Source organism: Aspergillus thermomutatus, assembly GCF_002237265.1.
Source record: "Aspergillus thermomutatus strain HMR AF 39 chromosome Unknown NODE_10, whole genome shotgun sequence".
In the NCBI taxonomy this organism is placed as follows: Eukaryota; Fungi; Ascomycota; class Eurotiomycetes; order Eurotiales; family Aspergillaceae; genus Aspergillus; species Aspergillus thermomutatus.
In genome coordinates, this window is record NW_020798058.1 from 98,649 (window position 1) to 120,305 (window position 21,657).

A 21,657-nucleotide genomic window follows, 5' to 3' on the forward strand; every position below is an offset into this window, starting at 1 on the left:
AATGCGGATGACTGAGAAGGGACATACCAAAGATATGACGCAAGGGAAGAAACAAGGATATCTTGATAGACTCTGTTTTCTGAGACCGGTGAGGCTGTGATGAGTATATCTGAATAATATGCGGGACATCGATCCTCTTAGCGACTGTTCCATCTCGACATACCAGTCGGATCGACAGGATAGGTATGGAGGGGTGGAGTTTCGGGGGAGGTGGGAAACCTCGTGGCCAGCAGGTTGCTCACGTTGTCTAATGGTTGGCGTTTCTGAGGCTGAGCCAGTCATGCGCATTCGCAACTCGGTGGAATTTGAACAGAGGGGCATTATTATTGATGCGTAAATGGTATCAATATAACAATCAACCATTCTTTATTGGGTTCCAGAGGCCAGTTGTTTTTCTCAGTTTCAGAAAGAGTCCCCCTCGTAGGAGGCATGGAATTGGCCAGGGATTCAAAAAGGTTGTCTCATTTCTGGATTTCAGTATGGCTGCATGGCGCAGTGTTGTCAAATCTTTAGATAAGAGAATCTATCAAAACAGTATTCTGCCAATTGAGTGGTCAATAATTGCCGACACTCTACAGTGAAGAATGTCGATCTTATCCTCCTGATAATTGAGGCAGGCTCAGCTTATCTAGCTGGAAAGATAACGTAAGGTAAGACCGAGTCCCGTGGGTAAACATATCTAATCTCATCAGTCAACAGTCATCAGTGCCTAGGGGATACGGGAGATAACTAGGTACCATACCTAGTGACACACCTGAATTATGTCTGGGGTATGCTCAGAGAACTGGAATTGACAAATAAACAATCAAATTACCCACACCTTTCACCTGATATTTCCATCTCCTTTCAATGTGTTCATACAAGTACGTACAACCAGTAAAACCATGTGGGGATCTAGGGATCTAGAAAGAGGCTGGAGATGAGGGTTGCCCGAAGAGGAATAGAATGGAGAAGCCATGGCTCCTTTTTCCTGGGGAAATCCCCAATCTCAGGTCAGTGATGATTCTGCACTATGACTGGGAAGACTTGGTTCTTATTGGCATGTTGGACCTGCATTAAGAGCACCTAAACCCGTCCTTAACTCTATCCTACTAAGTGTGGTTCTTAGCGTCGTGTCTCTCTTCTTATTGAGCCAAGTAATTAGATAGTTGATACCTATCAAAGGACTCTGGTCTGAAGATGAGATCTGTCAAGGACTCTTTTACAATGTCCGAATTCACAGAGAGAAAGCAGACGGAAGAGATTGGAAACAAAGAGAAGACTGTCCAGTCCACTATGCTCACTTTTTTTTGTTGTTATTTTTTCTGTACCTTACCAAGGCGGTGTATGATCCGCGTCCTCTTCATCTCTCCATACCTATTTGGAATGTTCCCAAAAATCTCACCATCCTCAAACGCCCAAGTAAACCCAATTGAAAGCTTCGCTTCGTTTTTAGTCCCTCGTTGCTTGCCATTCTACCTTCTTTACTGCTTTGAGAAATGCTCCTCTGATCAAATCAACTATCCATACACCATCATCCTCCTCTCCCTTACTACTACATACCAATAAAAAGACATTATTGATCACTTCATTCCACAGTTTCCCCAGTCGGACAACTAGATTCTAGATCAACCATACTGCATCGATAACGACCTGAATTACGGATTTTAACTCTTCAGGTTGTCCCGTCCGAGGAATCCGTTGAATTTGCTGGCCTGTAAGATTATTTCTCCCCGGAACGTGGCTTGGTGTTCCTTGATCTTCTCGATTTTCCCTACCTACCGCCTACCTAGCTTCTTGTGTAAGTTACTAACAAACTAAATCCGGTGACGCCAGAATAATATCCGCTTTCCGCCTTTGAATGAAACACCAACCATAATCTTCCCTTCAACAACGCCTTTTCCCCTGCTCGGCTTCCCATTCAATTCCGTGCAGCCACCCCCCCCCAACCAATGTCCTCCCCATGTCAAGGCCACCATCTGCATCTGAGAACACCTTGCCTGACACCCTGGTGACACCTGCTGCGTCTGCCCAACATGATTGCTCTGCACGGCCTGAGCTCTCTTCCAGCAAGCAGCGTCGCCACAACGCTCCCGGCCAGCAGCTCATGCATCAGGATGTCCAGCAAGCTCCTTCTCCATCCCGCGCCGAATCCCCCACCGCTCATCAATGGTCCAAACCTGCATCTGGCTTTACCCTAAAAAGGGCCTTGACTCTGCCCCTGGAGAGGCTCTCCCGCTCTGATCGGTCTCACAGTCCCCAGCTGTCCGAAAGGGATTCCATCTTCGCAACCCACTATCTTCCCTCAGACAACGAAACAAGTAATACACCGCAGCTCCCCCCCATACAAGATGTTGATAATGCCTTGACTTCCGACTTGATCCCGGGACTCGATAATGCGCCCACTTCGCCAACTTCCTCTTCCAAAATCCCCTTCCGTCGCCCTTACGTCGATCGCTCCCACATGGAAGTCGACATTCGCAGAAATCATCAGTTGCGCTCCTCTACCTACGTTCCGCCACCCCTTCCCGTCCATCCCTCATCGCTGCGACCCGTTGCAACAGATGTAGCTTGGGACACACATCACAAGGAACCGGACAGGAAACTGAATGCTCCTGTTCGGGAGAGTTTCCTTCCCCCTGGAAAAGGTTTCTCGGATGGTATTGGCACTAGACACACTCCTCTAGAGGACTCCTTTCCCAACCTCAGTCTTATCTCTGCCTCCTTGAGAGACTCTTCCTCGCCATCCCATCACCATGAATATCGGGAACAAACCCGGGACCGAAATTGCGAGACTAGAGTTGAGCGGAGTTTGAGTCGGACCCGACGCGGCAGGGTTGAAAACTCCATCGAGGCCAGTCTGACAAATGCGGAGCCTACCTCTCACGTACGTAGTCGGAAGTCTAGTCATTACCTCGGCTTGTTTAAAGAGAATACGACCTCACCTGACCGCAAAAGGAGGGAAGATAGAGACGGGAAGCACGAGGAGCCTTCGACGCAGGACGAAACGTCGGACGTCACCGTCTGTTCCGAGCCTGAGCAGATTCGGGATCATTTCCACGCACAGGCAGGAGACTTGCCGTCGGCGGACGCTGGTCCTCGAATTTCCAAGAGTTCACCTCAGCTTTCACTAACCGCCGCTCCGGCCATTGAACCGACCGCAAGGCAAGAATATCGGCCGCATACGCAGAGTGACGATGTTACCAAACGCCAACCCAAGTCTCTGCCGCGCAGTTTGCTGGAGGAAATTAGATCTTTCCACTTGACTCCGGGAGGTGGTCGCGGTTCCTCATTCTCGAAGAGTATCCCAACCCAGTATGCAGAAGGGGGCAGAGACTATTTCTCAGAGGGTGCATCTGGTGATGGGCTCTCGCCACCCGATACGTTTCGAGAACAACGTCGGGACTCAGCCCAATTCGAAGACGAAGAAGAGGAACAGATCTCGTCTGCTGTGTACTTTCCGCATGAGCGTGTTACGGTCTCCGAAGAAGTTGACCAAGTCGAGCCTTTTCCTGAGCATGAGCCAGACGTGGAGCGGTTCGACGAGTCGGTACCGAAGAGTAGTCTTGCTCTGGTGCCAAAAGTACATACCGTGCCTATTGGGCAGGAAAGTAGTCATGTGGATATTTCGCTTCGGTCTAAAAATGACAGTAGGATCCTCCATGGCGAGCTACAAGACTTGCACTCCCCTACACTAGAAGAATACGAGCACAAATCTCTTGGCGCCATTTCAGAACGCACCGGCGAATACTCTACATGTGAGTCCGAGTTCGCCTCTGCGGATGATAGTAGCGTGTCTGCTCGAGAGGAGGAATCGAGTTTGACCGACGATGCTGACGTGACCCCGACCGCCACTCCAACTCAGCGTTCTCGCTTCCCGCGTCCACGACGGAAGTACACCTCGACAGCCCCCGTCGGAGCGGTGGAACTAAAGCCTTATCGACATCAAGTGGGTGGTCATACCACAGTTTTTCGTTTCTCAAGACGTGCCGTTTGTAAACAGCTTAACAATCGGGAGAACGAATTCTACGAGCGAATTGAACGGAGGCACCCTGAAATGCTCATGTTTCTTCCCAGGTAAGGCAGGCCCGAGCTATGAAGATATCATTTGATTTGACATTCTCCCTATCCTGACTTACCGAGCCCGCTGACAATTATTCCCTCTATTCAGATATATTGGTGTCCTGAATGTGACCTTTTCAAAGAATTCAAAGCGCCCCAAGGGTTCTTCAGAAAACACTGCTGAACCTACAGATGCTGAAACCAGCAAGGAGCTCACTCACGATGAAACGCACTCAAGGAAACGAAGCATTGGCAAGCCTAGCCAGACTAAAGATGCGGAGCCAGAACGAATTTTTAGTCAGAAACAAGTGACCGGTATCATCCCCAAGGTGATACTTGAGAACAACCGCCATATCATTCCGGCTGATTTGTTTACCCGCTGTCAAAGACCCAGGACTGCTGATTGTGTCACTTCAGGCAGTCAGCGATCTTTGAATGGGAATCACGCGGCCGGTGGGAAGCAATCAGTCGATGGATCTACAGCAGGCAACATTTCCGCTCCCACCTTGGAGAAGCCCATCGCTAGATGGGGTGCGACAACGGTCAACAGGAAGTTGCAGGAGCAGGTCCTTCGAGAGGTCTTCAGCCCTCCCGCCATCCATCATCACCGGCGCCATGCCCGCGGTCACTTGAATTTGCCGAGGACGTCTTCGGACAGTGGCCGTCGACGGGCTAATCTATCCGAGGATCAGAGCGCAAGTCTCCGTCGTTATGCGTCGGAGCGCGGTGAAACAGCACCCAGTCCTTTGAGCATTGACATTTCGAAGCAGTCCAAGGAAGGCCCGGCTCTGTCGTCTTCCGCCTCAACGGCCCTTGACGCAAACCATGACCGTCTCGAGAAGGTTCGAACCGAAAAACCACAACCTCGCGCCAGCTCACTCAGTCGAACCAGGCGGGTCAGAAGACGGCATTCAGGCAGCGGTCTCCAAAGACGGGGAAGCATTAGCTCAAATAAAGCTGGCGGTCAACTGATGTTTTTTGAGGATGATGGCTATGGTGGCGACAAAGAAGATGGTATATTTTCGATGGAAGGCGACGCCCCCTTGCCTTCATCTAGCCACCCTCATGTTAACGGCTCTATTGCGCCGATCCACAAGGATGATAGGTCTGAAGATGTACCGTCTGCACCACTCGCCGTCCGCGATAGTCCGTCCAAGCCCTCCGTTCGCCTGGAGGCGAAGGAAGATTCTCAAATGATTGTCCCTTCTAATCCCAAGGAGGCTCAAACCAGAAAAGACGAAAGGGTGCAATTTTTCCTGTTGCTGGAGGATCTCACGGCTGGTATGAACAAGCCCTGCGTCTTGGACTTGAAGATGGGGACCCGTCAATACGGTATTGAAGCCAACGAGAAGAAGAGAAAGTCTCAAAGGCGCAAATGCCAGTCCACCACCTCTCAACAGCTGGGTGTCCGACTCTGCGGCATGCAGACTTGGAATGTAAAGAAGCAGGAATACACGTTTGAGGACAAGTATTTCGGACGGGATCTCAAGTCTGGGCGTCAATTCCAGGATGCCCTCACACGCTTCCTTTATGACGGCGTTTCTTACATGAGTGTGGCGAAGAAAATCCCCATCATCTTGGATAAGCTGGCAAAGCTGGAGAATATGATTCGCAGGCTCAAGCGTTATCGCTTGTATGCTAGCAGCTTGCTGATTCTTTATGACGGCGAACAAAATCCTGCCGAAAAATCTCAAGTCGATGACACTCACAACGCCGACAAGCGGGCTCCTCTGCAACTCCATGCCTCCGAGGATGGACACAACAATACCGAAGTACATTTGAAGATAGTCGACTTTGCAAATTGCGTCACGGGTGAAGACGAAATTCCCCCAGATGCTCCTTGCCCGCCCCAGCACCCGGATGATATTGACCGTGGTTATCTCCGTGGACTTCGCTCGCTTCGGATGTACTTTCAACGAATTCTCAAGGAAGTGACTCAAGATGAATTCATTGAGCGGGGTGAAGGTGAAGCCATCGCTCTCCGATCTCGTCATTCCGGTCGCGAGGAATCATCGGACCGGTATTGGGACGAGAGCGTGTTGGAGGAGGATCCCGGTGAAGTCAGCTTCTGAATTCAAACGACCACCCCTTTAGCTTCTGCCTCAAGCATGTCCGCTTGAGCAGGGCAATTTTTAATTTTCCGTTCATCTTTCTTGTTTTTCTCATTCCTAATGACTATTCCTTGCTCGGAGTTAGCGGCTCTGCATTTGATCGGATGTTCAGCTCAATGCACCGGAGTATCATGGATATGGCGTCCTTTTTTGCATGACAGGGTGCTGGGATAGCAATGTTTCTGTTTCTGTTTACTTTCTCTTCTTACCTCTCCGCATGTTGGACTCGGTCTAATGACGTTATCAGCATGCTATGACACCATCGCGATCTGAATGGGAATACATGGAGGTCCTAGAAGATCATTGAAGTGACGGATGATACGATACTTACGATTGATAATGATACCATGCTCGCCTCTTGAGTCTTGTCTATCCGTGCCTGGAGCATCATAGAGGAGGATCGTCTGCTCGGGAGAATCTTCCATTCTGATGGCGTGTATGAGATCATACCTTTCTCTTTCGGTTTCATTTCTTTCCAGCTGTTGTTCTCTTCTCGGACATGTCTTAGTGATTATACCTCTCGGGAATTTGTCCGATTCCCTGGGTTATTGTCTTTTTTTCTCTCTTTTTTCACAGGTTGCAGGCATGAGACGCATTCGGATTGTCCATGTACATCAATGGGTACCAATGAAGATAGCTCAAATCATGTAATCCCATAATCCTTCAATTCAAGTAGTCCTCGTCCCCGATGAATGTTGCTACTTTCCTCCCCCAGTGTAGATACCTAAGCATGATCAACTGATGGCTCCTGAGGCACGTCCATGTGCTGCCTGAATTGGAGAATGTCACGTGCCTCAGTGATAAGCGGTGTATCTCCTTGGATGACGTGCCCTCCAGCTCCCCCAGCCCAGCCTTTTTGTCAACAAGAAACCGCTCCTCGTCCGTGGCATTGATCAACAAAGTTCGAATAGGGCACTCAATGATCACTCACACTCTCCTTGTACTCATTTGATCTATCCAGTATCACAATAATAATCTGCTACTTGATCTTACCGAGACGCAGTGAAAGCCGAGTTCCGATATCAGTTCGTCAACTGCTTACCCCAGCTGGCCTGGGGAACTGTCCATCTCGCTGAAACGCCACTACCCAATCTGACTGACGGCAGAGGTATTTCTTATTGAATATATATATTACATTATAACTATTCTCAACCAATTGTCTCGTATGCTATCTCCTTGCGCTCCATAGAGCTGCAGGTGACTCACAAGCACAATGACTGGCTCTGATCAACAGAACGAGTCAGCCATTGATAAGCGGGACTTCGATGCGAATCGACCCCTACTTCATGACATTGACGCCGGCGTCGATGGGACCAGAGAAGGACGTTCGCGTTCCGATTCGAGACTATCCGCTATCCGAAGTCTCGACGACGGCACCGACGGGCTCTTGAACAATGTGGTTGAGGAGATCGTCGAGAGAGACCGTCGTAAGATGGCAATGGAAGTGATGCGTGTGTGCAGCTTTGTCTGGGGGGTGATCAGCTGGTTGGCCATCCCTTTCTCGCAATCCGTAGATGCTGTCGTTTGCCCTTCGTTGTAGATGAACTGACAGTAAGCGTGGCCATTTAGTCTGGGAGCCGGTAGCATCACTGCCTTTTCGCTGTACGGGCCTCTTTTCCTCACTCGACTCCATTACACTCAGCTTCAGGTGAACGCCGTTTCGATTGCGGCGGAGATCTCGATGTACCTTCCCGTGCCATTGTTCGGATACCTCTGCGATCGATACACGCCCTCTCCGCTGGCCTTGCTATCAGGGCTTGTCTTTGGAGGAGGTTACCTGCTGGCTGCCTTTGCATATAGGAGTGGCCCGCCTCCTGACGCGGGCGGAGAAGGATGGCCGTTCTGGGTGATGGTTGTGGCATTTGTCGCTATCGGGACGGCCACAAGCTGTATGTACCTGGCTGCGGTGACCACATGCGCTAAGAACTTTGGACGCGGCAAGCACAAGGGTATCATGCTTGCCGTTCCTATTGCGGGTTTCGGTCTGAGTGGCATGTGGCAGAGCCAGCTGGGAACATACCTGCTATGTGAACGCCACGAGGATGGAAGCCGTGGTGATGTGGATGTCTTCCGGTACTTTCTGTTTCTTGCCTTGTTTCTTTTCTGTCTTGGAGTCATTGGCACTTTTGGGTTGAGAATTGTCGATGACGAAGAAGAGGAGAAGTACATTGATGAGGCAGTCGAGGAGCTTGAGCGCAGCGGTCTCCTCGAGGAAAGCGAGTTTTTCCGGCCTCGAAGCGAAGTGCAGGCGGCCTATGGAACATTTTCTGAAGCTGCTGACGGTGATGTGGCGGACCCGGAGCAATCATTGGCTCTCTCTGAAGAGGAACGGCAAGCGGCGAGACTGGAGAAGGAAAGGGAGGAGGAGGAACGGAGGAAGAAGAACTGGCTGCTGAACTTCGAAACGCGACTATTCCTGCAAGACCAGACCATGTGGTGGCTTGCACTCGGCTTCTTCCTGGTCACCGGTCCAGGAGAAGCGTACATCAACAACGTAAGTATACCTCATACCATTTCAGTAGACATTAAACTAATTGACCTCCTAGTTGGGCACAATTATTCAGACACTGACGCCGGAATCATACCCCCCCAATGCCCCGCCTCCAGCAGGCCTGCCCTCTACACATGTGACCACGATAGCACTCACGTCAACAATAGCCCGACTGCTCACCGGATCACTCTCAGACTTCTTCGCGCCCCGGGCCAATCATCTCTTCCCGGCAAACATAGAAACCGGACGTCCCTCCTCATCGTCTGGTTCAACCACAAACAGACCCTCCCTCTCGCGACTCGCCTTCCTTCTGCCCTCAGCCCTCCTCCTCTCCCTCGGCTATCTCCTCCTCTCATCCCCCTTACCCCTCCAACACCCAGGTCTCTCCCACATAACAACCGCACTGGTAGGCCTAGGCTACGGCAGCGCCTTCTCTCTCGTCCCCATCATTATTTCCGTCGTGTGGGGGGTCGAGAACTTCGGCACGAACTGGGGGATCGTGGCCATGGTCCCCGCCGCCGGTGCCGCGATGTGGGGGATCATCTATTCGCGCGGATACCAGGACGCGACGGAAGGAGGGAACGGCTCGGCGGACGGACAGTGCCATGGCTGGAGGTGCTATGGGCTCTGGGCCGTCGGGTGCACCCTCAGTGTGTGGGTGGCTGTAGTTGCGTGGACACTTGCCTGGAGGGGTTGGCGACGACGGGGTGTCGTCGTTTGATACATTTTTTCCATACTTTGGCGTTTGAGATGTTTCTGGATGGTTGGGTATAAAGATATAGCGTCTTCATGACAATGGCGGGGTTTCCCCTTTCACTTGGTTAATTTTATTATTATCGGCAGCGGATGTGTGTGAGACACCTATCGAATATCATGTTTGTATTTGCACATCCCAGCAAACCAATGCAACCTACTCCATACCAAGGATAACAGATGCCAACGTTCTCACAAAGGGACTAATGACGACCAGAAAGAATATGAGGGTATACATGTACGGCATCGTAACAAGTCCAAAGTCCAATAAACAGATATAGAGCAAGGCAAATCAGATATCCGTAGAAGAGGGGTCAAGACCCATAAACACCTTGTACAACCGTTTACTTGCAGCCGGGCCGATGCGTGAGTCCGTCAGGGCACCGTTCTTGTTTGCAGATTTCTTCAGAGTAGAAGTTAGTGAATTTGATAAGTAAGTAAATGGTAGATAAGGGTTCGAAGAATACCTTGACATCTTCCAGCATGGTCGGCCCATGACGGCGCATCCCTCTCACCAAGTCCACGACGGTGGGATATCTCGCCGCGATACCATAAGCCATGGACGCAGTGACACGATTCACCTCCTGAAGCATCTTGACAAAGGTATCGGCTTTGTCCTCGCCGGGTTTGACCTGTCCGGTATCCATGCAAAAGGCGGAGTCGTTGCCATCCATGCGCTCGCGCTTATACGGGATGGTCGAGATATGCTCGGTGAAATTCTTGATCCATTCTGCCGACTCCGGCGCGGCGCTGGTGTGGTGGATGAGGCAGGCGTGTGTGACCTGGAGTTCGAGGAGGGCGTCTTCGATGGTATCGTCGTCGACGGGCGGGGTGGACTCGGCGGTTTTGGCGGGTGGTTTTCTGCGGCGGGCGGAAGAGGACGAATCGTCTGGGTTCTGCTGGTCGAGTTGCCGGCGGACCTGGGCTTGGAAGGCTCTGTTGCGGGAGTTTTGGTTCTTGCGCATCCACGCGGTTAGGCCTTCGATGAGGTAGATTGGTCTGTGGCCCGGGTAGGCTTTTTTGATGCGGTCGAGGTGGAGTTCCAGCTTGGTTGTGCCTGTTACTGGGTCTGCGGCCGCGATCACCATGTCGACGAAGTCTTGTGCTGTCACGAGACAGAGGACGTGTTCTTCTTCGCGGATATGATGTGGACATGGCTCCCAATGGCCGGCAGCTTCGTTGTACCTGGCTGTGACCTTCCGGCGCCATTTGACGATATTCGGGATAGAGCTCGTGAAGAACGTGTGCTCGACTCCCAACCGTTTCATGAGTTCGATGCTCTGATTGCCAATACTTGTTTCCCTAAACGAGGAAGCGAGATCGAGGATCATCTCAGGCGTGGACTCCTTCTTGTCCACCTTGAGCTTATTGACCTCCGCCAAGTCCGCAGCGAGCTGCTTTTCCCGAGCCTTTTCCTCCTTGAGCTTCTTCTGTCTTTCCTTCTCGAGCTGTTTCTCATGTTCCCGTTGCGCCTTTGCGGCTTCTCGCTCCTTAGCCCGCGCTTCTTTCTCCGCGGCGGTCAGCTTGCTTGTCTTTCGTGCTGGCTTGCGAGATTCAGCCACTACCTCGGACAGATCATCTTCCAGGTCAAGGACATCGCGTTCCCGGACCTTTTCAGAGGAAGCCGCCGCTCTTGATTTCATCCTACTCCCAGTGCTACTGGTAGCTTTTGACCGCTCCTCCAGACTTGCAAGTAGACGGGCCGTCCGACTCGAAAAGAGCGAGTTTTCATGCCCAGATGACTTTGCTGGTCTTGTCCGCCTCATTAACTCGTCAATTTCCGGCATTCTCAGCTGGTCACTGAAGTCTTCGATATGGTCCTTCCCAGGGACGGCATCGTTAAAAAAATCGTCATCGTCATCGTCAATTGTGATCGTGTTAATTTCTCGGGGATGAGTCGTAAGAGACCTCGCTCCTGGCACAGGAGCAGGGGAAGTGAAAACAATTGGATCCGACTCCTCGTTCCATGCCGGGATCTTCAGCGTTGATGGTCCATCAGACGGCAAGGCGACATCATCATCGGAGAACAGAAACAGATTTTTCGTCGAGAATTGGACGTCTACATCCTTAGGAGATCCAACCTCCTCGCTTATGCGACGTCTCTTAGCCGGTTTATCGATATCGTTGTAGGCGAAAAGTGACTCGATATCGTCCGATAACAAAGGCCGAGGAGCAGACGAGAGGGGCGGATCGGACGGAAGCGTGGACACTAATGGCTGCCGGGGTTGAGATGCTGGGGGCGGCGGCGTCGAGGACAAGAGGTTGATGACCTCTGGCATTTTCCTGATGATTGAGACGCACCGAGGTCGTGGATTAGTTGATAACCTATTCGTACTTCGCTGCGACTTTTCTCCAGTTGCCACACGCGTTTCGCGACTATCCCGCGTTGGCATTGCGCGAAGTCACGTGAGTACAACCCATTAAAGGCATGTTTGAGCGAAGGAAGTACAAGTGTAAGATTGCTAAAATACAAATAATAAGAAAAGAAGGGGTATTTGTACAAATCTAGATCACCTTCACGGCCCACACAGCAAGAATAGAAGACACAATCCCCAACAGGGCAAAGACGAAGATTAGTTGGTGAAACCCGCTGAATGGTCGCCTTTGCTTGCTGAGCATGTCCGCAATCTCCTCCTCGAGCCTGTCACCCATTGCAGTCAGCGAGAACTCCTTCTCTACTCTCGCTTTGCTCACGGCGGACATGCGGTCGAAGTCCTTCCGGTCCATCTCGTAGAGAACCCGGTCCATGACCGCAGTCCACTCTGCGACGACCGTTGCGTCCCGAAGCCAGCCCGTTTCACCTTCCACGATAGTTTCCAACGGCCCACCTGTGTTCGATGCGAGGACAGGGATCCCGGCGCGCATGGCTTCGACGGGGACAATACCAAAGTGTTCGTTAATGGGGGTGTAGAGAAGCAACTTTGCCTGCGAGAGGAGCGTATCCCGGAAGGCGGTTGGTACGGAGAGCAAGAAAAGGACGTCGATCGAGTCAGGGATGGACAGGGCAGAGATGACCGTTTTAGAGGTCGCGGTCTGTAATCCCAAACTCGAGGCGAGTTGGTCTAGTTCCCGATGGTACTGGACATTCTCCTGGACCCGATTGTCGTAACCGCCTGTAAAGTAACCTCAATTAATAGCTGCTCTCCCCATTCAAAAGAAAAGAGACTTACCAGCAATCACCAACCGCGTCCCCCTCCGTTTCGCCTCCCCCAGACCATGATACGCACGAATCGCCAACGCCAAATCCTTCTTCCTCTCGAACCGATTCACACTCAACAAGATCTTCTTCCCACCCCATAACGAACCCTCATCAGTCCCAACAGGCGCACCAGTCTTGATATCGACGCAGGGATAGACAATCCGCACATCACCCAGCTTCTCCGACCCAAAGACCTCGCTCACCACCCCGCGGGTGAAATTCGAGTTCGCAACGACCTTATCCGACGCGCTCATCGCCCACCCTTCAAACCAGTCAAACGGATACCGGTAGAGATTCTTCACAAGACGCAACAGCGAGCCGCCCTCATTCCGCCGCGCAAGCAATTGATCGGGGAAATGGCAGTAGAAGAGGATGCGCTGGCGACCACGGTTGCGCGCCGCGCGCGGGCCGAGCGTTTTCAAAAAGGGCACACAAGCGGGGACCTGGTCGACGATGAAGATGTCGTCTTCGGCATCGCCAGCGCCCTTTGGAGTTCTTTCCGAACCACCCTTGGCTGTCCCGATTTCCCTCAACACCGACACCGTCAGGTGCAATTGTCGCAGAACGGCCATGAACACATGCAGGCGGCCCCCGACATGCGCGGGGAAGAGTGTGTTGCCGCGCACGCGCACGTCGAGCGTGCCGTCGCGCGCTTCTTCGAAACAGTGCGATTTGTCGCGGTGGGAGGTGTAGATGGTGACTTTGTGGCCGCGGGACTGCAGCGCCAGCGCCACGTCGATGATTAGCCGCTCCGCGCCGCCGATTCCCAGGTCTGGGTGGACGATGATGACATTGGAGCGTTTGAGGCGGGCCATGATCGCCTGAGAGACGAGATTGTGCGTCCGAGAGGAAGGGGAGTCATTGCTGCGTGGTTGGGTTTGAGCTTGAGCTTGAAGCCACGGGGGCACGACGTCATGTGATGACGCATCCCTCCACCTTATCTCCAATCTACAGAATATCTCCCGTGCCCTCAACAACCAAAGCATCGTTCTATTACTCTATCAGAACAACTCAAACAAGATCCATCAAATAACAACGTCCCTCTTAACCAGAAACATCCCCTCCCCAGTCACACAAACCCCTTCCTCCTCCGCCTCCGCTTCCTCCTCACCACCAACAACGCTCATCCCACTAATCTTCCCCTGCACATAAATCTTCCTCCCATCCACCCTCCCAACCTCCGCCATCGCAACAACAACCCCCGGAACCCTCACCGGCCTCCGATACCCCACATTCAAATAAGCCGTGACCGCACCGCGTCCCCGATCCAGCTTGCTCGCACGGATCAAAGTCCCCGTAACCTGGTCCAGGACCGTAGCCAGGAACCCGCCGTGCGCGATATCGGGCTGCCCCGCCACGCCGCGGCCGAGGTGGAGGAGGAGGTAGCCTCTCGCTTTCGCGGCGCTGGCCCCATCTGATGTTCTGGATTCATCGGTATGGGTACGAACCGGCTGGTAAAGGAAGACGGATTTGAGGATCCCGTTGTTGGACCGGAGGGTCGAGTGGAAGAGGGCGTCCGGGTTGCGCGGATGGACGACGCTCAGATCTGGTTGGGAGAGGACCTCGGCGCATTTGGGGATGGCGTTGAAGAAGGCGAGGGTTTCGGCTGTAGACGTAGAGATAGAATTAGCGGTAGCTGTCATGGTCACTTCCATCTGGTCTTGTCGAATCAATGTGTTTGAGAGACAGTGTTGTCGGCCGATTAACCGAGCGGAGCGATTTTGTTGAATCTCTGGGAAGCGATGAACTTGTCACGTAGCTAACGGTAGGAAGGCTTCTTTGAGTCAGTTGGTATTGGAAAGCTTTCGATTTTGAGATGCGTAAGAATTTCGAGGACGTGCATCGCCATGCTTCCAACCTTCCCCGGCTTATCTCAATATGGTATTGGTGTATACGAAGAACCGAGGCACCTCCATGCGGAGATCCATATATTCTTGACTATACTAAAAGATGTCTATGGGGACTATTTCACAAATATTGCTTCAGTGGCCTTTCAACTGATTCTATGATACTACAACATTACATACAACAAGGCAAAACTACAAATAACCTCCCAACAGTACCAGTGCGGACAACATAGGACCTATAGACAAAAGCGACCACAGGCCGTACGTTCTTTTATGGCATACGACTTGATAACAGAATATAGCGCAAGAGAGTTGCTGGAGATGTAATCACAGGGTAGACAGAAATGTACAGTATCGACATGGGCAAGAATTACCCAGAAGAAGCGTATGTAATGACTCATGGTGAAAGAAGGCGGCGGAGGCTAGGAGTTATCTGAAGGGAAAAAGAATCGAAATGAAAACAAAAAGGTATCAACGAATCAAGAAGAAGGGGAATCGACGTCGAAGTCATAGTACACAGGGCGGGCTTTGAGCATGGGGAAACGTCACGTCCGAGACACTAAAATTAAACCGAATCCAAGAGACTCAAAAGAGTACGATGGATTAAAAACAATTGAGCGTGCTCTTCTTCTTCTTCTTGTTCAGCGCATTCATCCGCTCTTCAAGCTGGGCTCGAGCAGCCTCGGCTTCGCGGCGGGCATTGCGTTCTTCCTCGACGGCCTGAAGCGAGAGGCGCTGCGAGTTGCGCTCCTTGCGGAGGGTCGTCAACTCCTCCTCCAGTTGCCATGCCTTCTTCTTCCAGGCCTCGCAGTCGGTCTTGACCTTGTTGCTCTGCGCTTCAAGGTCGCCCAGAGCTTCTTCCAACGTGGCAGTCAGTTGCTTCTCCGCATTGAGGTGTTTTTCTATCGTGCGGATACGGGCCTCCTGGTCTTCGACAATCTGCACACTGACCAGTTCTTTGCTGGTGTGGCGAGAGCTTGGAGGAGAGACACTACCGTTGGTGGCAGACGGTATAGTCGGCAGGGGCGGGAGGGGAATGGCAGGTGGCGGCGAGGGAAGAGAGGCTGCCGATGAACTCTTCCGAAGATTCGAGGTCAAAGAGCTGCTGCGGTCATGCGAACCATCCTGACTGGTACCATTCTTGATTTGAAGCTAGGGTCCATTAGTCGGGATCTGATTTCAAAGGCTATCACAGCAGCGCTTACCTCGAGCTGTTCAATCCGCACGCGATAGGTCTCAATCTCTTTCTCATACGTCGCGATCTTGACCTTGGCGTCTTCCAAGGCCTGATCGCGCTCTTGCTGGATGACGGAGAGCCGGTTGTGGTGCTGGTCGAAGCTGTTGGTGATCTGTTCCTCGAGTTCCTCCACCAGACGCAGGCTCTTTTCTTTCTCGGCGGTGATCTCCTCGATGAGCGCATCCTTCTTCTTGACCTGTTCGTCCTTACGCTGAAGGGTATCTTCAAGCGTGGCGACGAGAATGGCAAGCTCGTTCACCTTCGCATCCTTGGCCGCCTCGCGCTGGGTAAGCTCTTCCAACTTGTTGGCCTCGCTGTCCTTAGCTTCGAGCTGCTTGCGAAGATCTTCGTTCGCATCTATCAGCTCGGCATACTTGTCGGAAAAGTGTTGCTTTTGCGTGAGGATATCCTGGATCTGGTCTGCGAGGTTGTCCGCGGTGACATCGGAATGGATCAGTTGCGAAACTACCTTAAGCAGTTGCAACAGCTCATTACGTGATGTCTCAATTTCAGATCTCAGACTCTTCATCGCAGCTTCGTGTTCGGCGCTCTTCTCTGAAATCCGCGAGTCATACTCAGCCTGCGCCGCCGCGGTAGCACGCGCCTCAAGTTCCGCCAATTCCTTCTTGTGTGATTCTTGCAAAGACTCGAGGTCCCTCCTGTGAGAATCAGCAGTCGACTTGTGGAGCTCAACCTCCCGCTCCAGTTCAGACACACGCGACTGGAACCCTTCAACCTCAGTGCTGGTACTGTCATTGGTCGCGACGAGATCTGACAGCTGCCCCTGCGCCGTCTTGTGCGATTGCTCGAGAGAAGCAATCTTCTCGAGATGGGCAGCGGCGGTAGCCTCGTGCTCTTCGATCTTCTTCTTCAAGCTCTCAACCAGCTTTTGCTGCTGTGATCTCTCGATCTCCAGCTCTCTGGCAGCAGCCTCCTTCGCGGCAGAGGTCTCGTCCACAGCAGCACGCTCTGAGCGCATGGCATCTGCAGTTGCCAGGGCCTTATCCAAGTCAGCCAAGGTGGCACTGAGTTGCTGCTCGGAAGCCTGCAAGGATTCAAAGGCGTTCTGATGCTTGCTCTTCCACTCCGCCAATTCGCCTTCAAGGTCGTCGATCTTCTTGTCTTGCTCTTCCGCATGCGCATCTTGGGCTTTGGCAGCTGCCTCCTGAGTCTTCAGAAGATCCTTCAATTCCGCGATCTCGGCGAGCAGCTTCTTTTCACGCGACTCGTGTGCCTCCCTGAGCTCGTTGATCAGGTTCTCCTGCTGGACTACCTGATCGCGCAATTGGGAGACGAGGCCCATGTCGACGGAAGGTGTGCCCCCTTGCAAGCTGGACCTCTCACGGGTGAGGCCAGAAATGATCGTCGCCTTCATCTCCATTTCTTTCTTTACGCTCTGGTTTTCTGCCTCCAAGGACTGGATTCGTTCCATGCGCGAGTGCAGCTCATGCATCGCCGAGTCAAGATGAACCTCGAAGTTCTGCATTGTGTCGGGCTGGCCTTCGAATTGTTCTACTGCGATGTTCCTCAGAGCAGCAAGGGAGCGATGCGCACGATCCACCGTCGACATGAGGCTCTGGCTGGTTTTCCTTCGGATGACATTCGACTTGAAGCCCGGGGTTGTTGGCGGGGAGGCAGATTTGGATTTTTGAAGCTCCACTTTGAGCGTCTCTACCAGAGCAAGGGCACCTTCATGCTCGGCCTGCAGCTCGGCATACTTTTGGGTCATAAGGTGAACACCTTCCTGGTGCTCAGAGAGCAGCTGACGCATGTGCTCCATTTCAAGGGAGTTCGTCTCACTTTGGGACGCCTGCGAGTCCTCATGAATTTCTGAGGCGGGCTCAGAATGGCCGTTAGAGGGTTCTTGCGAAGCAGCAGGCTCCCCGACCAAGGAAAATTCCGAGGAGAGTGATTGCGAGAACGAGTGTTGTTTTCCACTCTTCGAGTCGGGGGCCTTCGCATCCTCTAAAAAAGACACCGGTCGAGAGGCTGTGACTGGGGAAACGAGTCCCTGGACGGCAGAAGCCGGATGGCGCGCTTCGTCCGCAGCGTCCTGTTTCAGTTCGGCTAAAGCCCTGATTGCCTCTTCATATTTGGCCTCCAGCAGTTCATATTGGTTCACGGTGTTCTCGTGCTGCAGGCGCAGGTCGAAGAGCTCTTGGGAGACGGTCTCAAGCTTATCAGCAACGATCTTCGACTCGGTAAGGCTAGGTGTCTGGGCTCGAGGCTCTGCATTGGGTTCGGACTCTAAACGGCTTGTTACCCTTTCCAAAACCTCCAAATCAGAGCCATTAACCTGGGCAGCTGTCGCCGCTTCGCCGCTTGATTCTTCTTCAATGTCTGGAACCGTTTCTCCGAGATCCTCATCTGATTCAGGAATCGCCGTTTCGGCTGCTTCAGTCAAAACTTCTAAAGTGGTGGCCCTCTGGCGGGAATTGCGGGTGCTCTTCAAGGCAGCAGAAGGAGACTCGGGTTCTTCCTCGATTTCCTCGTGATTGGCGCCATTCTGGTGGATGTGGTCCAACTCATGGAGAAGGCTATCGAGTTTGCCGAGACTCCGCTGACGCTCGATCACATGTTCCAAGCGCTCAACCTCTCGCTGCATAAGCTCCATGTCTTGGTCGGCTTCCGCGAGCCGCTCCTCCAATGTCGAAATGTATTCTTCGCATCCCGCTTCGCTTTCGCGCGCACGGCTGAGTTCTTTGCGTAGCTCCGCAATGATAGCGGTGTATTTCTCCTCGCCCGAAGACTGGCCATCAAGCCGAGACTCCAGCTCGTGCAGATAGGTTTCCGTGCTGGTCTCACGGTCCACAAATTTCTGGATGCGCGCTTGCAGTTGGGCATTGACAGTCTCGACATAGGCGCATTTGGTCTCACGTTCCAAAAGAGTGCTCTCGGTCACCGCCAAGGAGGAGCGTGTGTTGGATAAGGAGGATTCAAGGCTTTGAATGGTCTTTTCATACTCAAGAACGACCTGTTCGACGGATTGGGCAAAAGAGTGAGACCGCTTCAGTCGCTCAACAGAGCTCTTGCCAACAGCCGAGGCAACGTCATCTGCCTCTCCATTGGCAGAGTGCTCCGAATCGCGAGCGAGTTCGGAAATGAGTTTGGCATGGCGTTGACTCAGCGCGTTATAACTCTCTTGTACGTCAAGCAGTTGGTTCTGAAGCTCCTTCTCCCTCTCATTCTGACGCTCAGCCCTCTCTTGCGGTGCAGCACCTCGTCGGTCATTGTCCTCGGCGATACGGATCTGTTGTCTCAGGAAAGCAACTTCCGCCTTGAGCCTCTCAATCACTGCATGCTTGTCGCTTTCGTCGGCAATATGCTGGATCTGTGGCTTGCTCTGGATAGCCCTCGCTCTCTGGGCATATTGGACAGTGTTCAGAGTTTCACTGAGGTGGAATTCCGCAGGCGTAACACAAGCAATCATATATGTATAAGCATTGCCGCCGAGGGAATCTTGGAGTAGTCGGGTGAGCTTCGAATCGCGGTAGGAGACATGAGCGCCCGATTGACGGGAAGAAAGCTGAGAGATGACCTTGCCCAGGGCGGCTAGACCAGCGTTGATGGATATACCCTCTCTTGCGCGTTCCCCGGAAGCACCGGTGTTCTTCAGCCGCTCGCTTCCTGCCAGATCCACAAAGTGCAGTTTGCTGTCGACCGTGACGGAAGCATCCGAGCCGGAAAGTACCTCGACCGGCATGGACATCCGTTTCTCTCTAGGAGATGTAATTGAGGTTGTTGATTTACGTTGGACAAGATTTAGACTGAAGACTGCGTGGGATCGGGAGGACTTTGCGTTGATCGCGGTGGAATCAGTCTGGCGAATCGAGGAACCGAAGCTCAGGGCGTTCATCAGATCCTCGAATGAATTGATATTGACTTGGTGCAGTCCAGTCAGAATGATGCGACCTTTGGCATCCTCGCGAATCGTTACCGAGCCGCGATCACTCATAGGTGTTGATTCAGGGAGGAGAAGATCTCGCAATTGCTCGTTATAGATCTGCAGATGGCATGTTAGCGAACATCTTCAACTGCCAAACTCAAAATCGGACTCAAGGTGCGTCGTACTTCCACATAGCTGGCTTTCAATTGCCAGTTCTTTTCGGCAGTTGCCCGCCCGAAACTGGAAGTAGAGCTGATCGAGTATCGCGCCGGTGTGCGAAGACCAGTCGAACTGTTGCGATGATGCTTAGCCGGGCCGTCCAGTTTCTCAAATAGGAGTTGAGCCGCGCGAGGGATGATTCCTAGCAATAGTATTAGCTGGGATATTCTGAATGAGATAAATGCGACGCAACCGAGACTAACCCATTGACTGTGTGTCGTGTTGCTCGCTGGGGCCAGACGTTCCCATGGTGTATGATTTGCCGGCGCCCGACTGGCCGTAGGCCAAAATGGAAACATTGTAGCCTTGGACAAACGAGCTCACGCTGTCGCTAAGATATTCCCATATGCCATTCTGATCCGTAGTTTCAGGAAAGACTCGATCAAACACGAACAACTTCCGACCTTGTGGGACATCGACCGCGAGACTCGTCGGCGACATGACATGAACCATAGATCGCTGGAAACGTTGCGGAACCAATTCGTACCCAGGATCGGCGGGCTTTAGCGGGGGTCGTACCCGGACCGCTGTAATCATATCAGCTTGCTGTTTCGGAAGAATGACCTCCCTTGTTCCTCGCAGCTTTCCATGGTCGGGGCCAAGTCCGCAGAAAACATACCGACTTTGACCGCTGTCTTCCCATCCTCGTCAGACGCCCGACTTCCTCCACCAAGTTTACTGCTCATACTCAAACGGCTGTTACTCCGCGGGGTCCGCATGATACCACTGAAAGGCCGCTGCGGCGTAGCCGTGGGCGAACCGGGAGGCGAGACCGTCATGTCCTTTTACGGTGCTGGACTGCGATGCGCGATTGACGTCAGGCAAAAGAAGGATCGACTCGAACGCAATGGTTGAGTTGTCAGAAAGCGGACAGAGAGGGAGTCATGAGTCGTAATCGTTGAGCGGTCCAATTATGATTCGTTGGCGTGTTGTTTTGTCGTTTCGTTGCTGAGCTGGCCGGGCTGCTTTTTCGTCTGAAATGCGCGCGATTTGGCGTCCTGCGGCAATCGGCGACGTTGATGATAATTCTCTATGTGCAGTGAAAGCAGAAGGAAGGAATTGTGATGAGTTCTGTGAATAATGAGAGATGGATAAGAATTAGTTTTGGATGGAAACCCCTGAAGGACATGGAAGCCAATAATTCAATAGAGTTTGGGGTGCCGGACGATGCGCACGCCGCAGGACAGACAAAGAGGCATACATACACAAAACTTGAGACAGGCCCAAGGAGTGAGGGAGTCGCAGAATGAGGATAAGAATGAGCGAAAAGGAAAAGGTAGCCTCCCTACAGAGCGAGAAAGGAGTGGAAAGGAAGGGAGGAAAGGAAGAAGCCTCCGTGCCAGGTCCGGGGATAGCCAACAGCAGTAGCTGGCTAGTTGCTAGCGATAATCCAATGTTATTGTGGTGTGGTAAGGTACCGCTGTAGGGGCCAGCACTGAACTCCTGAAAAGAGCCGGCAGAGGAGGCACTAGACACTAGGTAGACTAGACAACCTCTTTAGACAGTTAGCCGACCTACTAAGTAGGTGCTAACGCCTATTGAAGTAGTGCAATAATCCTAGACCGAGACGAGTCAAGACTTTGTGCTGGAGGACTGGAAAGGTTTGCAGCGAACAGAACTGACGGATGAATCTTACCAGGATGGGTTAGAGGTGTGTATTGTGATTATTCCCGTCTCAAACACCAGGGCGAGACTGGCAGCCACCTCGATATTAAACAAGGGACACCATTCGGTTCAACCTCTATCAATTACATCAAATATTCAAACCTGTGATCTACAATTATCATGGACGTTCGTTGAAGAAGAAAAGAAGTCATCAAGGAGAGGAGTTGGCACTTTCGTCCGAAATACACCGGTGGTAATACCTCGTCTT

General features: G+C 52.3%; 5 protein-coding genes across 5 annotated transcripts; 2 read left to right on the plus strand and 3 right to left on the minus strand.

Annotated features, from left to right (window-relative positions):
• Positions 1 to 1,942: 1,942 nt before the first annotated feature.
• CDV56_108194 (inositol polyphosphate kinase KCS1) lies at positions 1,943 to 6,113 on the plus strand (the record flags this gene model as incomplete). Its single annotated transcript, XM_026761813.1, has 3 exons — positions 1,943 to 3,928; positions 3,983 to 4,056; positions 4,151 to 6,113. 3 exons carry the CDS (start codon positions 1,943 to 1,945, stop codon positions 6,111 to 6,113), a joined length of 4,023 nt encoding a protein of 1,340 aa, XP_026618279.1.
• A 1,252-nt stretch (positions 6,114 to 7,365) lies between these two features.
• MCH1 (MFS transporter) lies at positions 7,366 to 9,364 on the plus strand (the record flags this gene model as incomplete). Its single annotated transcript, XM_026761962.1, has 3 exons — positions 7,366 to 7,637; positions 7,722 to 8,646; positions 8,699 to 9,364. 3 exons carry the CDS (start codon positions 7,366 to 7,368, stop codon positions 9,362 to 9,364), a joined length of 1,863 nt encoding a protein of 620 aa, XP_026618280.1.
• Positions 9,365 to 9,688: 324 nt separating this feature from the next.
• Positions 9,689 to 11,675, minus strand: CDV56_108400 (uncharacterized protein; the record flags this gene model as incomplete). The annotated part of the gene is made up of 2 exons (XM_026762019.1): positions 9,689 to 9,799; positions 9,864 to 11,675. The coding sequence occupies 2 exons, from the start codon at positions 11,673 to 11,675 to the stop codon at positions 9,689 to 9,691; spliced, it is 1,923 nt and encodes a 640-aa protein (XP_026618281.1).
• A 226-nt stretch (positions 11,676 to 11,901) lies between these two features.
• CDV56_108458 (GDP-Man:Man(1)GlcNAc(2)-PP-dolichol alpha-1,3-mannosyltransferase) lies at positions 11,902 to 12,849 on the minus strand (the record flags this gene model as incomplete). Its single annotated transcript, XM_026762077.1, has 2 exons — positions 11,902 to 12,509; positions 12,567 to 12,849. The coding sequence occupies 2 exons, from the start codon at positions 12,847 to 12,849 to the stop codon at positions 11,902 to 11,904; spliced, it is 891 nt and encodes a 296-aa protein (XP_026618282.1).
• Positions 12,850 to 15,045: 2,196 nt separating this feature from the next.
• CDV56_108541 (kinesin family protein) lies at positions 15,046 to 20,563 on the minus strand (the record flags this gene model as incomplete). The annotated part of the gene is made up of 5 exons (XM_026762160.1): positions 15,046 to 15,594; positions 15,648 to 19,682; positions 19,751 to 19,926; positions 19,988 to 20,311; positions 20,404 to 20,563. 5 exons carry the CDS (start codon positions 20,561 to 20,563, stop codon positions 15,046 to 15,048), a joined length of 5,244 nt encoding a protein of 1,747 aa, XP_026618283.1.
• Positions 20,564 to 21,657: the final 1,094 nt, after the last annotated feature.